This window comes from Chelonia mydas, chromosome 9, assembly GCF_015237465.2.
Source record: "Chelonia mydas isolate rCheMyd1 chromosome 9, rCheMyd1.pri.v2, whole genome shotgun sequence".
NCBI lineage: Eukaryota > Metazoa > Chordata > Testudines > Cheloniidae > Chelonia > Chelonia mydas.
The window spans coordinates 13398711-13420675 of record NC_057855.1 but is presented as its reverse complement, the minus strand read 5'-3'; the positions used below and the strand labels follow the sequence as shown (position 1 = coordinate 13420675).

At 40.4% G+C, this 21965-nt stretch overlaps 1 protein-coding gene across 3 annotated transcripts in view; it reads left to right on the top strand.

Annotated features, from left to right (window-relative positions):
• The window catches only part of NAALADL2 (N-acetylated alpha-linked acidic dipeptidase like 2), an 882142-nt gene that overhangs the window by 631812 nt on the left and 228365 nt on the right, over positions 1–21965 (top strand). For all 3 annotated transcript variants that reach the window (XM_043521778.1, XM_043521780.1, XM_043521781.1), the window contains one exon: positions 9283–9426. In XM_043521778.1, coding sequence (XP_043377713.1) covers positions 9283–9426 — 144 coding nt within the window. The remainder of the gene's footprint in view (positions 1–9282; positions 9427–21965) is intronic.

Here is a 21965-nt window from a genome sequence, read left to right as displayed (position 1 = left end):
TTAACTACACTTTGTCTATACCTCCCAGAACACCTTCTACCTTTAAGTTATTTTCTCCTTCCACCACTGTAAGGTACTCTTCAAGTATGCCCACAAAATGGCCTTCCCCCTCTGATACAGCTCACTCCTTATGCGCATACTGCATGACACCCACTTCCATGGAACTCTCCATATTTGAGACATGGGTGGAGGGACAGATATCCCCTTTGCTGGGCTATATCTGCCCACGGAGAGAAACATGGATGGCCTCCAGATCTCTGTTTGTGGAGAAGATACATGGTTTTCACAAAGCTTCTCCTCTCTAAAGGTGTAGAAGGGATCAAACAACCTTTCACACATTTATTGAACTCCTCTCCCACAACTGAGAACAGAAAGCATACTGGAGCGGCATCATGACTCAGTCTAATTCTCCTCCACTGCTTAAATAGTCTCTGGAAGAAAAAGGCTTCTCAGCCTACCACCATGCTTCCCATAGTTACAGCTGATGGGCTTATTCTTCATTAGAGGCCTGTTTGGCATTGACCCCAAGTAGCTTCACGAAATATTTAGGACCCAATTTTGCAGCCCATGCTCATAGTCTTGCGAATAGTCCCATTGAATTCAATAGGGCTAGTCTCATGAGAAGGTGCTACTCATCAGGAAATGCTTCTAAGGGTTGCAGGAAAAAAATATTCATTTTTTTTTGTTACTGATTTGTTTACATGAAAGGTACACAGAAGTGTAACAGTGCAAGTTGTTTTCTTCCATCAGCATTAATACAGAGGGTGACAGGTTACTTCATGTAGGCAGAATCACATCAATATTAGAAGTAGTGTTTGCTGTGACAGAAAGTAAATAGTCATCACTGAGGGTTTGAGAACAGGTGGTGCAGAGCAGAATTATTATGATTTCAGAATAAAGTCCTTGTTTCTCCAAGAGGCCCTAATCTGGGATTAGGGTCCCATTACGCTAAGCACTGTACATACCTAATAATGACAGTCCATTCCTTTCTCAGCATACAATTAGAAACAAAAGATGGATACAACGAAGATAGGGAGGCAGGGTGGGAGAAAGACAAGGTAACTGAAAAAATCATGATCCATACAACAAGCAGCAGGGGTGGCACACCAGTTGTTGACTCAATCAGGGAAAAATGGGGATGAGTTTCTGTTGAAAGAGCACTTCTGTAAGGGCCAGAGATTCTCACCTACAGCGGGTACATTTTCGCCAGGGTTAGTGCAAGATCAAGTGTTTGTCAAAGGGCGGTCAGATGCAATGCTAAGAATACACACATCTCTATCACCAAAGAAATCCCCTCTTCACTCAAGGGGATTAACAGGAGAGAACCTCTTCTTCAACAAAACACACTTTATTCTGTCTTTTATGCCATAATTTAATTTTCCTAGTGTGCTGTAAAGTCCTGCTTGGGGTGTCTGTTCTCAACATAAAACTTTGTCAGATTTCCATTAAGCTTTAGGTGAAAATTTAATGAGGCATTCACTTCAGATATTTCAAAACGAATACCATTTTATTATTAATGCACCAGAAAGTCAAAGATGTGAGTATGTACAATTATGGCCCAGTGTTCAGTCACAGTTAATCTTTTTTTCAAATATATTTTAGATCATTAAAATGGTATTTTAGGGCATAAAAGGGGAATTATTTTACTGAATTTTGTCAATAACAGAATACAATTTGGGCCACGTTTGTTTATTAATTTTCTTTTTGTTTTATCTGATCCTTGTAGAGGGTGACTTTAATAAACAGAAATGACAACATATAGTAATACTGTCCACGCTTTTTCTGTGCACTAGATCAAAACAAACAACACTAAATAATTCCTGCACCGCACACTCTTTTGTATTTAAAAATAATCCGGAAATATTAAAGTAAGAAATTAGGGATAAAATAAGATGTGGTTAGGAGGGTAAAAAAAGTCCATAACCTTTCCCAGTCCCTCTTAGATTTTTTGCACTTCCCCTCCCCCCTATGATTCTTTATTCCAAGTGGGCTGAAAATTAGTAGGACAGTGTGAAAGCTTATGCTTGCACCTGGATGCATAAAGAATTTAATGGAAGGTGCTGTAGAAATGTAATTATTATATTCTCACAATGGCAAATTTCCAAGGACGTTATTGCACTTTACAAACTCTAATGAATTAAGTAGCTTAACACCCTCGGAAAATAGGGAAGAATTGTTATGCCCATTTGACAGATATGGAAACTGAGATACAAGGATGCTGTTATTTGTAAAAAGTCATACAGCAAGTCTAAACAACTAGGAAAAGAACCCATATTTGGATCAATAATGATATAACAGGATGAAATGCAATGGCCTGTGTTGTGTGGAAGGTCAGACTAGATGATCTAATGTTCTCTTCTGGCCTTAAAATCTTTACATCTCATCAGGAATAAAGAAAATGATGCAAATTATTGTTTGAGTTGATATTTTTTGGAGTCAAATTTTGATGTCAGTGGGAGTTTTGCTTGCCTAAATGCTTTAGGATTTGGATACCATAAGATTTAGGGTTGAGCCTGCAAACTTGACTCATACTCACCCAATTAGCTCCACTAAAGCAAGTAGTTAGCATGCTAAATTCATGTGTGGACTGCAATTTTTTTTTAACACTGATTGGCAATATAGACTATATATTCTGCTCTCCGTTGCAACAGTATAAATTCTTCACAATTTCATAGGTTTCACTGGAGTTACTCCATGGTTACTATGATTTGAAAGCAGAATATGGCCCAGCATCTGCAATCTTTGTCTTTAGTTCTATATATAGTCCCGTGAGAAGGGTGGGGTTTTCAGTTTTAAGGAATCTAAGTATCCAATTCCCATTGAAAACCCATGAGATTTGGGCACCCAACTGCATTAGGCTCCTTTTAAAATCCTATCCTGAGTACCTAACTGTTTTAATACCCTTTGTAAATCCCATCCAGGTACATGGAATTTCAAGCTGGGGTGTAGCATTTGAGATTAAACTTATTTTTTCCTTTTCCTCTATTTTCAATAACTTCAGTGGCGTTCATTAGGTCTCATGAAGATTAAGCACTATTAGCATAATTAGAATAATGTGCCAGGAATTTGCTATTGCCACATCATAATGAAGGGTGCTGTGAAAAGAAACTGAGTAGAACAGCATTTACAGATCCTTTCCTCAGTGTGCCATTGTTGGCAAAGTAATTACAACATTAGGATTGGATGTCAATTTATAGAGTTTATATTTCTAATATGTTGGTTGTCCTTTAGTGAATTCATTTATTCAAACATCCCTTTCCCTTGTTCTTCATCATTTATCAGATATGTTAGAATACTTCTGACATGAATATTTTTAAACAGTTTATTCCCATTCAAGTCATATTTAATTTATAATTAATTATGAGGTAGTAGTCGTTTTTGTTATTGCATGTGCCTTTGTTTCAGTTGCTTACTACTTGTACATTTAAGTAAACATGGATATCCTCAAGGTGGCAATTCTGTCCCTCATTTTCACTCTTGACCACTCAGTCACTCGTTGCCTCTAGGCATGTAGATTTTAGGGCTAGAAGAGACCATTATGATCATCTAGTCTGAACTGTTGCATGTGAACATGCCATAGAATTTCACACAGTGGTTTCTGCATCAAGTTCATCACTTCTGGTAGCACTTACCTTTTAGAGAAAACATTCTATCTTGATTTAAAGACTTCTGGTGCAGAATGTGTCATATCCTTAGAGAGACAAGGTGAGTGAGGGTTTTATTGGACCAACTTCTGTTGTTTTGGATTTCTTGCATGTGCTCCGGATAGGTTTTCTGATTTTTTTTTTCTTCTTCCATTGTGTGGGAGCATGAGATGATTTCTTATCTGAGGTGGTTCCTTCTGGTATATCTGAGGTGCAGGACCCCAGCGGTGGATCAGGCACATAAGAGGACCTTGTAGTACTTTGTGGCTGTGAAGGCGGATGAGAGCTTCAGCAGGCGGGAGGTCCCTGGTTCTCTTGGATTCCCTTGTCACTAGGTCAGGATTTTCCTCCTATCAAGTCTCGTGTGGTTACCACCTGCATACCGGTTTCCCCACATTAAAAGATTTCATGCGCAGGCCTCTGCCAAAGAGCTCACACCCACACAAAGCCCTGTGGTGACAGATGAGTGGTGGTGAAGACAGGAGCAGCGATCTCTGGGAGTCTTCAGTCACAAACCTGCATGGAGGCGGCAGCTATGTGATGGTCATCATGTCCTTCGATGAGACAGAAGGGCATTTCGGCAGCAGCGGCTGTGACTGAGCAGGCCTTTCAGGATCCCTTCTGCTCACCCAAGATGGGGGGGGGGGCAAAAAAGGTGCCCCAAACATAGGCTGTCTAACACTTTTCCACCTAGAAGACCCTAGTCAGTGGGATCACTCATCATCGCGGCCGAAATAAGAGATACAAGACAATGAATTTTGCCACCTGGAATGTCCACACCCTTATGGACTCTCAGCACAGTGAATGCCCAGAAAGAAGAACTGCCAGAAAGAAGAATTGCCAGAGAATTGGCAAGACCCAACATTGACATTGCAGCCCTTAGTGAGACTTGCCAGGCTGATGAGGGCCAATTAAAAGAAGATGGGGGTGGCTACACCCTCTTTTGGAGAGGGAAGCCACCTGAAGAGAGATGCGTTCACGGGATTAGCTTTGCCATCAAAAATAAGATAGCCAGTCAGCTTTTGGAGCTTCCCTTGGGGATCAACGAGCGTCTCATAATTCTTCAGCTCAAGCTCAGCATGCAATCAATATGCCACAGTCATCACTGCACACACCCCAACACTCAATGATGAGGAAGACGACAAGGAACAGTTTTACAGTGCTCTCGGTATAGTCCTTGTAGCCACACCGAAGGCAGACAAACTCATCCTCCTGGGAGATTTCAATGCCAGAGTTGGATGGGACTCCCAACTCTGAAGCAGCACAATAGACAAAGAAGGGGTGGGAAATGTAAACCTCAATGATATTCTCCTCCTCAGCAATTGTGTGGAGTATGACCTGCTCATCACAAATACCATCTTTAGGCAGATCAACAAATTTAAGACCACCTGGAAACATCCTTGGTCCGAACACTGGCACCTCCTTGACTGTTATAATTAGAGCCCGAGATTACACCAACAGCTGTATAACATGAGCAATGAGAAGTACAGATCACTGTTGGACAGACCATTGATTAGTAAGATCATTCATGTACCTGCAGCTCGCTCCACCACACTGCAAACACCCAAAGACTAAGCGAAAGTGGTACAACCTCAAAGCACTTCAAGACCAAGCCAGCGGCAAGACTTTCCAGCAACACTTGTCTGAGAAGCTCTCGAACTTCTCTGACAACATAAAAAGAAAAGGAGGACTTGTGGCACCTTAGAGACTAACCAATTTATTTGAGCATAAGCTTTCGTGAGCTACAGCTCACTTCATCGGATAGCTCACGAAAGCTTATGCTCAAATAAATTGGTTAGTCTCCAAGGTGCCACAAGTACTCCTTTTCTTTTTGCAAATACAGACTAACACGGCTGTTACTGTGAAATCTGACAACATAATTGACATTCAAGAGCACTGGGATCAACTTAAAAATACTATTCACACTGCATGTGCTGAAACCATAGGACAGTGGTGGGCAACCTGCGGCCTGTCAGGGTAATCCGCTGGTAGGCCACCAGACAGTTTGTTTACGTTTGCACAACCGCCCACAGCTCCCAGTGGCCGTGGTTTGCCATTCCCGGCCAATGGGAGCTGTGGGAAGCCCCAGTCTTATTAACCTCTCCTTATACGGCAGCCGTTCCATACCCGTAATCATTTTTTTTTTTGTCCCTTTTCTGAACCTTTTCCAATTCCCATATACCTTTTTTAAGATGGGGCGGCCACATCTGCATGCAGTATTCAAGATGTGGGCGTACTATGGATTTATATAGAGGTAATATGATATTTTCTGTCTTATTAGCTATTCCTTTCCTAATGATTGCCAACATTCTGTTCACTTTTTTGACTGCTGCTGCACATTGAGGAGATGTTTTCAGAGAACTATCCACAATGACTCCAACATCTCTTTCTTGAATGGTAACAGCTAATTTAGACCTCATCATTGTATATGTATAGTTGGGATTATGCTTTCCAATGTGCATTACTTTGCATTTATCAGCATTGAATTTCATCTGCCATTTTGTTGCCCAGTCATCCAGTTTTGTGAGATCCTTTTGTAGCTCTTCACAGTCTGATTGGAACTTAACTATCTTGAGTAGTTTTGTATCATCTGTAGATTTTGCCATCTCACTGTTTACCCCTTTTTCCAGATCATTTATGAATATGTTGAATAGGACTGGTCCCATACAGACCCCTGGGGGACACCACTATTTACCTCTCTCCATTCTGAAAACTGACCATTTATTCCTACCCTTTGTTTCCAATCTTTTAACCAGTTAACAATCCATGAGAGGACCTTCCCTCTTACCCCAAGGCAGCTTACTTTGTTTAAGAGGCTTTGAGAGACCTTGTCAAAGGCTTTCTGAAAATCTAAGTGCACTATATCCACTGGATCCCCCTTTTCCATATGCTTTTGACCCCCTCAAAGAGTTCTAGTAGATTGGTGAAGCATGATTTCCCTTTAAAAAATCATGTTGACTCTCCCCCAACAAATTATGTTAATCTATGTGTCTGACAATTTTGTTCTTTACTATAGTTTCAACCAGTTTACCTGGTACTGAGGTCAGGTTTACCGCCCTGTAATTTCCGGGATCACCTCTGAAGCCCTTTTTAAAAATTGGCATCACATTAGCTATCCTCCAGTCATTTCATATAGAAGCTGATTTAAATGATAGGTTATAAACTACAGTTAGTAGTTCTGCAATTTCACATTTGAGTTCCTTCAGAACTCGTGAGTGAATACCATCTGATCCTGGTCTAGCTTCTGCTTCCAGCCACTGCGCCTTGTTATGCCTTTGTCTAGTAGATTAAAGAGCTCTCTACTATCAGAAATCTTCTCCATATGTAGAAACCTAGACTGTGATTCCTCTTACTGGGTGCCTACAACCCACAGAGTGAACCAGGGGCCCTGTGGTCGTTGTGACTGCCACTTGAATGATGCTCTTTTACCCTCCACAGCATGGTTGTGCCTCTGCAGAGACATAATTGAGCATTACTTTGCTAGCTTCAGGACTCTACAAGCCTCCTCAGGCTGAGAGTGTTTCTACTGTATGTTAGGCATACAATAGGTTCTTCTCTATAACAATATACAGTAGCTTTTGTTGATTTTGCACTATTTGTAAAGGCAAATTATGGAACCTTGGAAAGCCTCTGGTATTTCCAGCACTGTCCACAAAGGAAAGCTACATGCAGGTGGTTGTAGAATTTAATTCAATGCTAGTTCACTAACAGGATTTTTGTTAGTAATTTTGTAGAATTTAATTAGAGTGCATGTTATTGATTCTTGATGGGTCCAACACCTTGTGACTGCATTATGGAGGTCACCGGGAATAGCCAGCTGTCTTTTGGTGTTGTAAAGGACTGCACACCAGCCTCAACCAGGCTGGATAAAGCAGATACTTTTTTATCAGAGTTTATTTTTAATCTCATCAAATATCTACCCTTATTCTGGATTTCCAAACTAGAAATAATGTAGTATAGGCAGGGATACAGCAGATTTTCTGACTTTTCTCACTTGCTATAGAACCAGTTTCAGTGCATGGGAGTTTGGAATTTACATAACAGTGGATCATAGTTGCTCTTAGAGGGAAGTTCCTTGCAAGATGTCTCCTGGTTCCCTGGTAATAGGTAAATCATTATCATTGAGCTGACAGGCATTTTGGTGCATGGATTCTGAAAATTCTTCCAGGTTGTGGGGTTTAGCATATCCTAAGACCCCAATTAAACAAACATGATTTCATCTAGACTGTTTTTCAGGTCATCAGTCTTTTGTTCCAGGGCAGGTTGAGAATCCTTTATTAAGTCAGGAGTTTTCCTCTTCAAGCATCTTGTATTTGTCCCCTAGTGAAATAATCAATTTTTCTGCTTCACTCACTCAACCTTTTAATGTTAAATATGTTTTGTTTGTTCTCATAATGGTCATTTCCTCCTTTACTGCATCTATCTTTTTAGAGATTTTTCCCTTCCCATTACTTTCTCAAATGACTGGCATTATGGCTTCAAATGAGAGAGCTTAAGTTCCATCTTGTCTCTTGAATCAGTTCACCACAACTGGTGGGCTTCCAACCTCACATAGTGTATTAGCTTTTGCTGCCATTTTGGGGGAGACTTTTATAGTTGACTTGCGCCTTTTGATATGACCAAGCTTGTGCTACTGCTTCCTGAGTTCTTTGTAGCTGTATTTGAAGGTTTTTGCTTTTATGTAAGCTTCCCCCACTTGACATCTGCTCAGCATGAATCTGTAAGAAATCAGTCAGAAATCCCTCAGCTGAACCTTCACCCGTACATTACAAAAACATACTTGCATTTAGAGGATAAATCCTATTCACTTTAGTCAAATGCAACTCCCATTTGTGTCAATGAAGATTTGGTCTTTAAAGAGGAAAGAATATATTTCTTATTTTTGTGCTTGGAGATATATGCATGTTGGCTCTCCTCACATCAAAAAGCCAGGATCTCTGAGTCGAACACTTATTATGAAGCTATTGTTCTGTGCAGTTTGGTCTACTTTGTATGTTTTATTTTCAGAATTCTTGTGAAAGCCTTGCTCTGTATGGTAATGTAGGTCTTTTGCTCCTTGAATAAGACCAGTGCTATATGTTGCTATTTTTTGTGTCATTTAAAAATCTGTGCAAAACTAAACAATCCAGTTAGTTTGACACTGTGCTTCCATTTCTCTATGCATCTGTTTGCTCTAGAATCCACCATTGAGTTTAATGTCTGTTTTGCCATCTGATACTATTGTATCATCTTGTTCATTCCTTACTGAACAAAGGTAAACATAGAATCCCAATAATTCTTTTCTTTTTTTTATTCCTCTTACTACATGCCACCCTCATTTCATATCTGTACCACACAGACAATTTAATATGTGCTACAGGAGATTTTTTTGGGGTGATTTACTTCTTTAGAAATTACTCTCCCAAATCCTAAATTGTAGTATACTTCACCAAAGAGCTTTAAAATTCTTTCATTAATGTAAGTGCAGAGTAATGGCTGCTAATCTAAATCCAACTTTTCATTGTAGGGGTGAGTCTGCTATATCATAAACTGTGTATTGGCTTTGTCTGTTTTAAGACATATGCAGACTCTGGAAATATTTTCCTTTTTAATTTTTCATTTACTAAATTGCTGTTTGCTCTCTCTCATTCATTTGCAGATGGAAACTACAGACAGAACCGATCGAACCTTACATCACTGTTAGTGCAACCCATATCTGCACTGCTCATCAAAAGATTGGTTTCTTTACCTGAGGACAGAAGCAAAAGTGATGGGTGTATCCCTCTCAAACTGCCTGTGACAGGTGATGATGGTTTCTGTTCATTATGGAATGGTCCTTAAGTACTTCAAATACATTCTGAGAAATTGGGTATAATTGAGGGTTTGTCTGATTGCAGGTATGTTCTGCTAGCAGCCTTTTAAGAACAGGCTATGAAAAAGCCCATAAATTACACTCTAAAGATCTGCTAAGTTGAGGCTGAGTGAAAACAAAATGCTGTGAAGTACTATAAAAGAGCCATTTTTAAAATAAGGCATTTTGTGCATTAGCTTCAGAAACCATATTTGCATTGCTTCCAAGTTTCAGCTTCAGCAAACACTGCATCTGCCAAGATTCAGTTTATGTAAGTCACATTTCAGGAGTATGAAGTCTCTTAGTACAAGGCATTAAACTCTAATTCCTGCTGTTGACTAGAAAATCCCTCTGACTTTATGCATCATCACCCTGGAGATGTTGCTAGTGATGCAATGCAGTTTGTTAGGCCTTGTTGGAGCATTTAAACTACCATATTAATGCGATGGGTTGTATCTTATTTCTGCCTACAGCACATACGTAGCATTTCTAAATGGTGATCCATCTTTCACATTATTTAGTTTGTATCTGTTTGCTAGAAAATAAACATCAGTAATGTGTATTTGTGCCCATATCTAAGGGGACCTTTTCCCATGTTTCACCTGGAGATGGCTGAATTCTGACAACAAAAGCAATAGAAAGGAATGTGTTGAGTAGGGCTGGAAGAAAAGGGAGAATGCATTCAGAATGCCTCTCCAAAGGCCATATCTTCACCAAGGTCATGCAGATTATTGCCTTAACAAACTGATTACTGATTTGAGAAAAATGCCAGAAGAGATACTTCATAGAGATTAAGTGAAGGAATAAGCACAGAGAACCTTCCAGGAATGCTGCATGTTTCAAACAGAAATATTCTCTTGATTTTTATTTTGTGTTAGTCTATCTTTTATAAGAGGAAAAATACAGTGGGGACACACATTGTATTGTCTCATCTATTTAACCCAGTCCATTCGAGGTATTGTTTGTATATGTAGGTGTTGTGGCCATTGTAAGTAATGGGTTCTATTAAAGTGTTGATTACTGAAACCTCAAATAGTAAATGCCAATTTACTATTTGATTAAGTCAGGTTGCCTGACCAAAGCAAACAGCAGCACATTGAAGAGACGCAATTACTGACCCACTCTGGGGCCACAAGTCTGCCACTCATAATCGGCTGAGGTGGTTCAAAGTTTACAGGTTTCTTATATTCCCCTTTATTTAGTTCATATTACAGTTTGTGGCTAAATGTGTAACTTATTATTGTCCTATTACTAACAAATGACTACCTTGTGATTAATTGTCTGGACAGTTACATTTAACACACACCAAATTTCCAGTGTATAAAAGATCACAAGAATTTTGGCGAACAGAGACAATAACTAACATTTCTTAATTAATCACTTATTTTTTCCCCTTTGCAGTTGGAACATTTTATGGTTTTGAAAGACTTACTCCTTTCTCATAGTTTTTCTTATACTCTTATAACTTGTTGTTCAAGCAGTTAGCACTGATTACAAGCATATATGTTTAAGTAACTGTAAAAATAAGTCTGCAAAAATAAGTCATGACCTTTAGATATATTTTTCACTCTATAAGCAATGTAAAATTTGCTTGCTATCATTTTTTTATTATTTTTCTTAGCCTAATTTTGCAGACCTTCATGATAATTTTGACTAACAATTTTTTAACCTAACTTAGAGCTTTAGGCCTATGTGTTAATACCATCCTTTTAAAAGGCTTTGCCAATTTCCTTTGTAAATAAATAACATTAGCACAGTATTCCCTACGCTATCTATAGGCGATAAAACAATTACTATAGTAAAAAGCAAACTTTAAATGCACTTTTAGGGGCAACCATTGTACAGTGCGTGTGGTTGTATCAGTTGTTTACCACTTTTAGAAAGTTATTGTGGAATAAGGATATAATAAAACAAGACCATAAAAAGGTTGGTTAAGTTTATGACCACTCTTAGCATTTGTAATTACACATACTAAGAATGAAGGCAGTGAGACCTCATGCTTCCAGACATAACGTGATTACTGCTGAGGTCAGGAAGGAATATTTTCCTCTATGCAGACTTGACTAGGTGGTTTTTATAGAGGGACTTCTTCCCCAAAGGCATCAAGGGTGGGGGAAGTGCCAGAGGCAGTGTAAATAAATGTAAGGCAATGTGATCAGCAAGTGGAGAAGTAGTTAAAGAACTTTCCCTTTGGAAGGGAGAAGTGTCTGTCCATCCCTGGGAGCAGCAGAGAGCAGCACCACGTAAGGAGAACAAAATCCCTTCATTTGTCTGCAGCTAAGGTCTTCCACAGGGAGGGTGACAGGAGAGTCTCATGGTATGCAAGTACTCTATGTAAATAGCAGTGGCTGAGGGGAGAGAAATGCTTGACAGAAGCGTTTTCTGCATAGAGAGAAGCTGATTTTGAAAAGAAAATGAAAGAGAAGGTAGAGAGAGCAGAACCAACACATCATTAGGGCTCCGAGGGGCTATGGTAATGCAAATCACAAATACTTAGTTCAATTTTGATATTAATAATTACCCCATTTCTATGAAGCCACACTTTCAAATCTAGGCAGGATTCGCTCACCTCTTCATCCTTCAAGGAGTCCTGCACATTGTGGTGGATGAATTTTTCAGACAAGACTTTACAGACTGAAACTCTGGTTATGTCTACACTGCAGTGTAAGACCAGGGTTAGAGGGTCTGAAGTCCATCGATTCTGGGTTTGCAAGACCAGTGCTAGAGCATCCATACTCATTGGTGACCCCACGTTTACAATTTCTAGACCTGGGCACCAAATCCAGGAGTCCAGCATCTACACCAGAGTATGCAGATCCGAATGAAATCACCATTTCCCAGGCGTCCGAGCTATGGCCGCGCTAGTCTCTGGTTCCTGGTGCAGTGTGGGTGTGATAAATAAAGTGGGGAAGTAGCTCCCTTTGATGGACACCGAGCCAGACAGTTAGCTGTAAACTCCCCCGCATGAGATGTGTGAGCTCTATAGCTTAGAGGGAACGCTAATAGCTGAGCTGCCTTCCGGAAGCAAGCAAGCCTTAAAAGTTTGTGTTTGGGCTGGGCAACCTCTGTTCTAGAGAGGGACAGGATCTTTACTGCTTCCAGCTCTACAAGATCTCTGCTTGCAGGGTCCAGGGAAGAATCATCCTAAAGGTAGGCACTCAGCTTTGCTTGCCTGGCAGCCTCAGGATTGGTTAGTTGATTGTTTATTTCAGTTTGTTTTATTTTACTGGGACACCAGGAGTTGCATGTTTTCTGGGAGTAAAGGGCTTGTCAGACTCTATGCCTAGAAAAAACCTGGCCATAGTTCATCTTAGCCTGGACCTGAAGGGAACAGCTTATGTCTGATTCCAAATAGAAAATACCTTGACTAAAGTTACCAAGGTGGAGCATTCTTGGATTTTAACTAGGAGAGTCTGTAATAACAACTTCACATAAAGCTGAAGAATGTGTCATGCTTTCATGTAGTGGACACACAGTCCTCGAGACCCTCATGATCCTTGCTGAGGATTTGTTGGAATGGACCAAAGATTTGAGCTGGTATGTATCTATGTACTATTTAATGTATTTTTAAAATTGCCGGCTGAGCAGAATGATACATATTAGAAGGCTGATACTTCAGACTCCCCATTGATCCTAAGAACGCATAAGAAATATTTCACTTCTGATGTAGAACTCGTCACTGAGATGTCAAAAGAGATGAATGAGCAATTCAGACAACTGGGTGGCTTAAAATTTGTTAGGATAAAATGCTCATCATTCTGTTGTCAGTATGTTTCAAAAAGCTGAACAGCAGATTCATCAGTAATGATTAAGCATTTAGATAGAGTTTTCTTCTGTTGCTTCCTTCCCCCCCCCAGCCCAGCAGTTTTCAAGTGATGTAACGTGACAAAGGGGTTGGGAAGATCGGGAGGGAAACATCTCAGGCATACTAAAGAGTTACAAGCTATGAAATAAACTGTAGGAATAAAAGTTTGCCCTATATTTTGTTTTGCTTTTTGTTTACTGCAGTACAACCTCCTTAATCCACACGTTTTATAACCCCCCCAACAATAACGTAAAAATAAAAATGTTGTGGTCTCTCCCTGCATCTTTGCAAAGAATTAAGAGCAGTGTACTGTAGTGATGTCTTATAATACTATCGATCTTATTTTTACAGAATATATTATGGCATATTTACTAGAATGTTATGAAGTATTATCATAAAACTAAAATATACTTATCATAGAATCATAGAATCATAGAATATCAGGGTTGGAAGGGACCTCAGGAGGTCATCTAGTCCAACCCCCTGCTCAAAGCAGGACCAATCCCCAATCAAATCATCAACATAAACAAAGTATATTTTGTCTTGCAGAAACCTTGCTTTGTTGTTGTTCGTTCACTTACTTACCAATTCACGAATTTCAGTCATTTAAATTGGGTCTCTGAGTTATTAGTGCCTATTAGTGAGTTTCTGATGTACTTTTATCTGTGAAGGTATACCACGCGTGAAATACGTCTGAATCTGAGCAATTCTATCTTTTACACCTGTAGCTACAAGAAACATTCTAATCACTCAATAGCACTATTTTTTGGAGGTTTAGTGATGAAGGTGGGTTAATATTCAAGCCTTACAAGCACTTGAGACCTGTATTTAAAATTTTACCTTGGGTCATAAGTGAAAATGAGGTTTGTGGAGTTGTGTTAGTGCAGGATGCCAGATGCACACCACAAAATTGCGATGTTAATATTGCTCAGTTTGGTATATTTCACAGCCTCTATTCAAGGCTATTCTAGGACTTGTATATCAGGGAGGTTGAATCAAGAATTTGACTTTTACAATGAAAGAGCTAGGTGGGGAGGTTTGCGTTTAGCAGAATTTCACTTTGCTTGGTTACTGGTGTTAGTTCTTTACTATCGGGTTCCATTCAGCCAGACAGGCAGCGGGCTGAGCGGGGCCAGCAGCCGAGACCCCGGCTTGCAAGGGGCTGGGGGACAGAACTCCAGACCGTCAGAGGGCTGAGCGGGGCCAGTGGACAGAACCCCAGGCAGGCGGCAGGCTGAGTGGCTCAGCCCCCTGCCGGTCTGGGATTCCGTCCGCCAGCTCCTGCCAGCCGGGGTCCTGGCTGCTGGCCCCGCTCAGCCGGCTGCCGGCCCTGCTCAGCCTGCTGCCGTCCAGGCGTTCCGTTCACCCAGACCGGCAGCGGGCTGAGCGGGGCCGGTGGCCGGGACCCTGGCTGACAGCAGCGAGCCAGTAAAAATCGGCTTGCTTGCCGCCAGTTGCCGACCCCTGGTCTAAGGCAAACAACGTTCTCTGACAGGCATTGCAGTAGTAGAATGGAGCACTGTGATACTGTTATATGTGTTTCTCCTTCAGAGCTTGCTGGAAGAACCTCATTTAATAATGTTGACCATGCCATCACTCAGTTATGTCAATATGCAAACAACCTTGTCATTTCTTGACATAGTACATGAGCATCATGCTACACATCCAGAAGAACAAATGGAGGAAAATGCCACAAGGGAGCTTGGTGATGTACATTTCCATGTCTAGATGGCCTAGTATACTTATGTGTTGCTGCCCTGTGACTATTTGAAATGGAAGCCTCACTATTTCATAGAATTTTATAGAAAGAAGTAATCTTAAACTGTATGCTGCTGATACTCATTCTTAATCATCATATGTTACAGCATTTTCTTGTAGTATCTTTCTTTCTACTCTTCCTCGCAGGCTTCATAGTTATAAAAGACCAAGACATATAAGTTGTATTCTGTCCGCCGACTCCAAAAAAGCTTTCATTGTTGAGTTTTTATCCCAAAAGAGGACAGTGCTCATTCTTCTAGGTGATTCTTAGAGGTTAATAGGTCACAAAACAGCAGCCTGGACCTCTCAGAAAAAATAACATCTTTACTTCTGCCAAATAGAGTGGGCTATGGCAAGATTTATCTATGTAATATGGATTGTTTTGAAGTTCACAGTTGTCTCAGATATTCAGTGTGACACATCTGCTCCCTACCAGATCAGGTGTGCCCTCTTTAGAGCCACTTTTAAGTACTGAGTTCCAGACATTCTTTACACTCAGGGCCTTTTGGCTTCCCAGCACTCTTTCCGTTCCCTGGTCTGTCTCTCATCGCACTGCAGCACCTCCTGGAACATGTCGTCTTTGCTGCACCTAGGATTTTTTCTTATCTGCCGAAGCGGGGGCGGGGTGTGGTGTGTTCTTCAAGGTCTATGCTGAACAGAAGAGAAATGATTGAAACATTTTAGTAACAAGGGCCTTTTGCGAGTAGCAATCACTTTCTCTCTGAGACTTTAGGCAGGCACACAGCTCCGCGAGCACCCCAATCATGGTGAGTGTTGGGAGTGGGGGGAAGGCAGTTGTGTGTACGGACAAAAAGGTCACGGCTTGCAGGGCAGCTTTGCAGGGAACTCATTCTAAAATTATCCTACACTTTTTCACAGGCAGCCAACCTGCTGGCTGACATCTCGCTGCTGCGGGTGACCAGAGAACCATGGCACAACTGCTGAATGCTTGCGGCTTTCACCCCGGTCTATGTGCAGCTCAGCTATGTGCCACTTTGGTCCCAGCTCCAGTGACTGCTAAATGGCATGGTAGTTTTCTACAGTGGGGGAACTAACAAGGTTGCAATTCCTTGGAATCTGTGGCTGAGGATTAACAAGTACCTCTTGGAAACTTTCCAGAGCCTCTCTGCAGGTCTCGATGTCCATCGACACCCTGCTTGGCCATGCAGATTAGCTATGTAGGGCGATGTCCAGCTCACAGAAAACACTACCTACCTCCCACTTTTTGATTCCCTACACAAGCCAGAGAAACTTACCCAGAGCCTCATCTGCTTCCTGCTCCCCTTTGAGCACTTCTGGAGTGGAGAAAAGTTCCTGGCTGCCTGCCCCATCGAGCGACCCCGCTGGGAGCTCCACATCCTCTTCTAGCTCAAATTCTTCATCCAGAATTTCAGCCTCTGGGTTCTCCCCTCTTTCTGCTGCCTCCGAAGTATCCACGGGGCTATCGGCGATGGAGGTGGGGTCACCATCGAGGATAGCATTCAGTTCCTTATAGAAGTGGCAGGTCTTAGGTGCACCACTGGAGCGATAGTTCGCCTCCTGCGGCTTATGGTATGCCTGCCTGAGCTCCTTTATCTTCGCTCTGCACTGCTGCATGTCCTGATCATAGCGCTTTTTGCACAAGCCTCGAGAAACTTGCCCATATGCGTCCCGATTCCTATGGGTCACTCGCAGCTGCGACTGAACAGACTCCTCTCCCTCTCCTAATTCAACAGCTCCGCGGTAGTCCAAGCGGGAGCACGTTTGGTGTGATAGCCAGCCATGCTGACCTGGGAAGCCACCTGGGAAACTCCTCTGGGAAGCCAGCAAGCAGGAAATGAGATTTAAAATTTCTGGGGCTTGCAAAGGAGAGGGGCGGGTTGGCTGCAGAGCAGCGGAGTTCAAACCGCTGACCAGAGTGGCAGCATGGGAATTTTGGGATACTTTTTGGAGGCCAATAAAATTGAAGAAAAACCTGGTGTCTGCACTGAATGTTTGTTAACAAAAAATGGAGGGGAAAAGACATAAGTCTCTCGCAGGTGTGAAAGTGTTTTGTCACCAAAACTAGGTGGATTTTTTTTAAAAAAAATCACATGGCCGTGTGTATGCTATTGCTTTTTTGTCACCAAAAGCCAGTTTTTGTTGACAAAACTTGCCAGTGTAGACAAGCCCTCAGAAACCTTTTGTATAACTAGTTTTGTTGCTGATCTTTTTAGTCTAGGTCCACAGGATTCAATCAAGTAGTGAAAAATTTAATTATGCAAGTCTTTAGACCAAGCCAGGTATTATGAATATACATGTTAATAGAAGAATGGTTTTGATATTGGACAATATTAATTTGGTAATCAATCAAAGACTACTGAGAAAATAATTAGGGATGTTTCAAATTTGTAAGAGACTGAATTCAGATGATCAGTCACTTGCATGGGAAAAGAGTCTGAAAGGAATCTTTTTATTGCAGGAGCCTCAGTTCATCCCTTCTGCTATGTCAAATATTGCACAAATATGTTTACAGTATACTTAGCATTTTGTCCATTGCAATATATTCAGTATCAATTTTCTGCATATGCAATTTGATACACTGTTATGCAAGAATTACTTTTTTTCAGAGATGCAATGCAGTGCATAAATTATCTAATACAAAATATTTTGCTGCCTCGTTGACCAGCATCAAGATCCAATTTTAGATGAAACAGGCACGTTTCCCTGTTTATAAAGACATATATTTGAAATTATTTATCATCTGATTTAAAATGTGGAATGGGTCGATTTCTTTACAGAAAATGATACCTGATGAAAGACTGGCAACAAACTGAAATAAATGTTTACATTTAAAGAAGGTTTTAAAAAGCTGGTAACCAGAAATTCTAATGTGGCAGTTATGCAATTTTTACTATGTCAATTACTCCTGCAAAATGTCTAATGTAGGTGAAGTATTGTAATTAAATGATGGACAAATCTGCTGTTAGGTACAGCTTTTAAAGTGTATACATCATGTTAGTGCATTTAACAGCATATGCAAAATGTGATATACCAATCTATGTTCATCTTCATATATCATCCATGTGAAATAAACATACTGTAGCCAGTTTGGTCTCCTGTACCATGTTAGGTAGTGCATGAACTTCCTTAATGCAGTGTTGTAAACTCTCTCAACCTTAAGTCTTGCAATATTTGACATTTTTCTTAAAGCTTCACCTCCTGGAGACAGGTAATTTTGTGAGAATCTCAGCTTTCATTTTTAAGCAAAAATAAGTTTTTAGCCTTTTTGGCCATGGAACTTGAAAATGTGAGCCCAAGTAGCTCTGAAAGCTAAAGGCAAATTAAAAATACCTAAATTTATTATCTCATTATATTTTGGGGCCTGACTTGTGATTTTTGAATGCCTGAGGTTAGCAGTATTGCAAATATAATGTGGGGCTAAATACCCTGATAGAATTCAGTGTTCCTTGAAATACCGTAACATTACATACAGCATCATACTTTATTTTAAAGTTTCATTTTAATTGTGACTTAAAATGGTCATCTTATCATAGCATCATAGAACCATAATGTTAGAAGGGATTGCAAGGGTCATCTAATCTAACTCCTTGCCAAGATGCAGTATTCGTTGTGTCTCAACCATCCAAGACAGATGGCTATTCAGCCCCTCTGTGAAAAATGAAGAAGCTTCCACAACCTCCCAGTGCAGTCTGTTCCATTGTCCTACTGTTCTTACAGTTAGACTAAATCTCAGGAAAAGCTTCCTAAATCTGCTAGGCTGTGGTTTGAACCCATTGCCTCTTCTCCTGCTCTCTGTGGCAAAAGAGAACAACTTTTCTCCATCTTTTTTACGACAGCCTTTGAAGTAGCTGTAGACGGCTATCATGTAGCCCCTTAATCTTCTCTTTTCCAAACTAAACATAGTCAGTTCCTTCAGCCTTTGTTCATATGGCTTGCATTCCATCCCTTTGAATTTTGATAATCTTTGTTGCTTGCCTCTGGATCCTTTTCAGTTTCTGTACATCCTTTCTATACAGTGGTGACCAAAACTGGACATAGAACTCCAGCTGAGACCTAACCAGCGCCGAGTAGAGTGGTACTATCACGTCCCATGACTTGCATGATATGCCTCTGTTAATGCAATCTAAAATTGCATTTGCTTTTTTTGCAACAGCATTGCATTGCTAACTCATGTTGAAGCTGTGATCCACCACAACTACCGGGTCCTTTTCAGCAGTGCTGCTGCCAAGCCAGTTTTCCCCCATTCTGTATTTGTGCATTTGGTTTTTCTTCCCTAAGTGTAGCACTCTGTTTGTCCTTGTTGAATTTCATTTTGTTGTCTGTAGTCCAGTTCTCCAATTTATCAAGATCCCTCTGAAATTTAGCACTATCCCCCAAAATATAGGTAACCTCCCCTAGCTTTGTGTCATCTGCAAAACTTGATCAGTGTGCTTGCTATACCTACATCCAGGTCTCATAAAGATGTTAAACAACACCAGACCTGGAACAGGTCCCTGTGGAACCCCACCTGAGACCTCCTTCCAGTCCAACATAATTCCATTAATAGTAGCTCTTTGTTTGCAGTTGTTAAACCAATTATGTATCCACTTATTGGCAGGGTGCTGGAACAATTTTTATAGGGGCGGGGTGCTGAGAGCCATTGAACCAAACCGTATACTCTGTATATGATGGGAACCACTTCAAGCCACGGGGTGCAACAGCACCCACCACACCACTAGTTCCAGCACCTATGCTTAATGGTAGTTCTGTTGAGCCTGCATTTCTCCAGCTTACTTATCAGAATGTCATGTGGGACTCTGTCAAAAGCCTGTCTGAAGTCCAGGTATGTTATATCCACTGCATTTCTCCTATCCACCAAATCAATTATCCTGTCAAAGAAGGAAATCACTGGTTTGGCATGATTTGTTCTTGATAAATACATGTTGACCCCTTCATCCTCCAGGTATTTGCAAATTGAATGTTTGATACATCGCTGTAGTTAGTAGCTTCCCAGGAATCAAAGTCAGGCTGACTCGCTGTAGTTCCCCAGCTCCTCCTTTTCCCCCTTTTTAAAGATGGACACTATGTTAGCCCTTCTCCAGTCTTCCAGGACTATTATCTTGTCTTTCAAGTTTCTGTGATTCAGGGAAAAATTCAGGCACAGCTCCCATTGACTTCAGTGGAAGTTGTGTATTCATAAGAGACTGAATTACATCTTTAAACCCTGATTCTGCTAGTTATTCCACACAAGTGGACTCCTGCAACACAGCAGAGTAATTTGCAAAATGTTACAGTCTGAAGCTCCATTTCTGCATGTGCTCAACTTTACTCCAATGCTCATATGCCTAAACTTTAATGTGTGGGTTAATGGAGTTTCATTAATATATTTGGAGAAGAATTTTGCCAGAAGGAGCTCAATTTTCAAACCTTAGTGCCTTAAGAAAATTTCCAAATCCCACACTAAAACTGGTACTAGATTTTTAAAGGTATTTAGGCACAAAGTGGTCTTTTCAGAAGCATCTAGGTACCAAACTCCCATTGAAATCAGTGAGTTTTAGGTGTCTAGGAGCATTTTAAAATCCCACTAAGTGCCTAAATAACATATAAAGCTGACATTTTGGTGCCTAAATGGCAATTTGAGCATTTAATGAAGGATTTAAAAATCTTATTGAATCAACATGTTTGAAAATTGAGCCCAAATATTCTCTACCCAATGTCAGTGTGAGCCTGGGGCAAGATTTTTTTTTTTTAAACGAGTCTAATCATTATTTCAGCTTCTAAATAAGTGACCTTGCTCTTCAAAAGTGCTGAGGACTTAACAGCTTCCATTACATGCAATGGAAACCAGTGGAGCACTTTTGTCTCTATTTGAGTGATGGGTAACCGTGATAGGAACAAATGGATATGTATGTTAGCTAGGTAACAATGGGCAGGTTTCAAGTCAAGAGAACTTTAAAAGAAAAATAATAAAATAATCCAGAAATATTAATGATATCGATAAATCACTTTCTTTTCTTGTTCTGAAGTTGTTTTATGGCTTAAAGAAACTTAATGTGTATTTCAAGCAGTATTAAGCTAAAATCTTCTTATAGCTTGCCAAAGAATTTAGGGAAAAGAGATAATGTTGTCAAGACCTTTAAAGTCTTTCATCAGACGTGTAGCATCAGGAACCAAGATTTGTTGTCAGAACTGTTTAAAGAAAATTAGATTTTACTTTTCTCTGTATACGACGTGGAAACCCCCTTGAGCCTTTTTGTCAGGTGTACTAAGCCTTTAAGCCTAAGCCACTTTAAACTGGAGTATTGTACAGTATGTCTATTCATTTTATTATCTGATTCCAAAACATATCACTTGACAGAAGAAAATTTTGTGTTGCTTTGTCGTCAGTTCAAGTCTCAGTAGCCAGTGTGTATTAAGACACTGACTCAGAAAAGCACTTAAGCACATGGTTAAGTCTAGTTGTCTTTTGTGGGGCTTAGCACGTCTTTAAGCTTTGTTGAATTGAGGCCTAATAAAACATACCACTATTAAATGCTGTAGGATTAGAACAAAAGTCAAATCAGCTTTGGCTTGAAAAATGCTTTAAAAAGAGGGAGCCGTTCGGCTCTAAAATGGTTTTATATCCAGAATTGGGAATAATTCGTAGCGCATATACCACAAGGTGTTTTCAAGCTGTATTTTATAAAAGCCAATGGTGGGAATTCTTTGGATTCATTATTGGGCAAAGCTAGAAATTCTAGTTGAAATTCCAGGGTACAATATGAGGTTTTTACAAAGCATATAAAGCAACTAAGGCATTCTCCTTCAGGAGAGTCAGTGACACCTATGGCAATACATGTCAGAAGGATAAGGTTCATCAGAACACTAACCTTAACATAGGTATATGAGAGGACTCGCCATGGAAATTATCAGTGGTGATTATATACTAATAGGATCTGAATTTTCTATTGAACTGCACTCATAACTT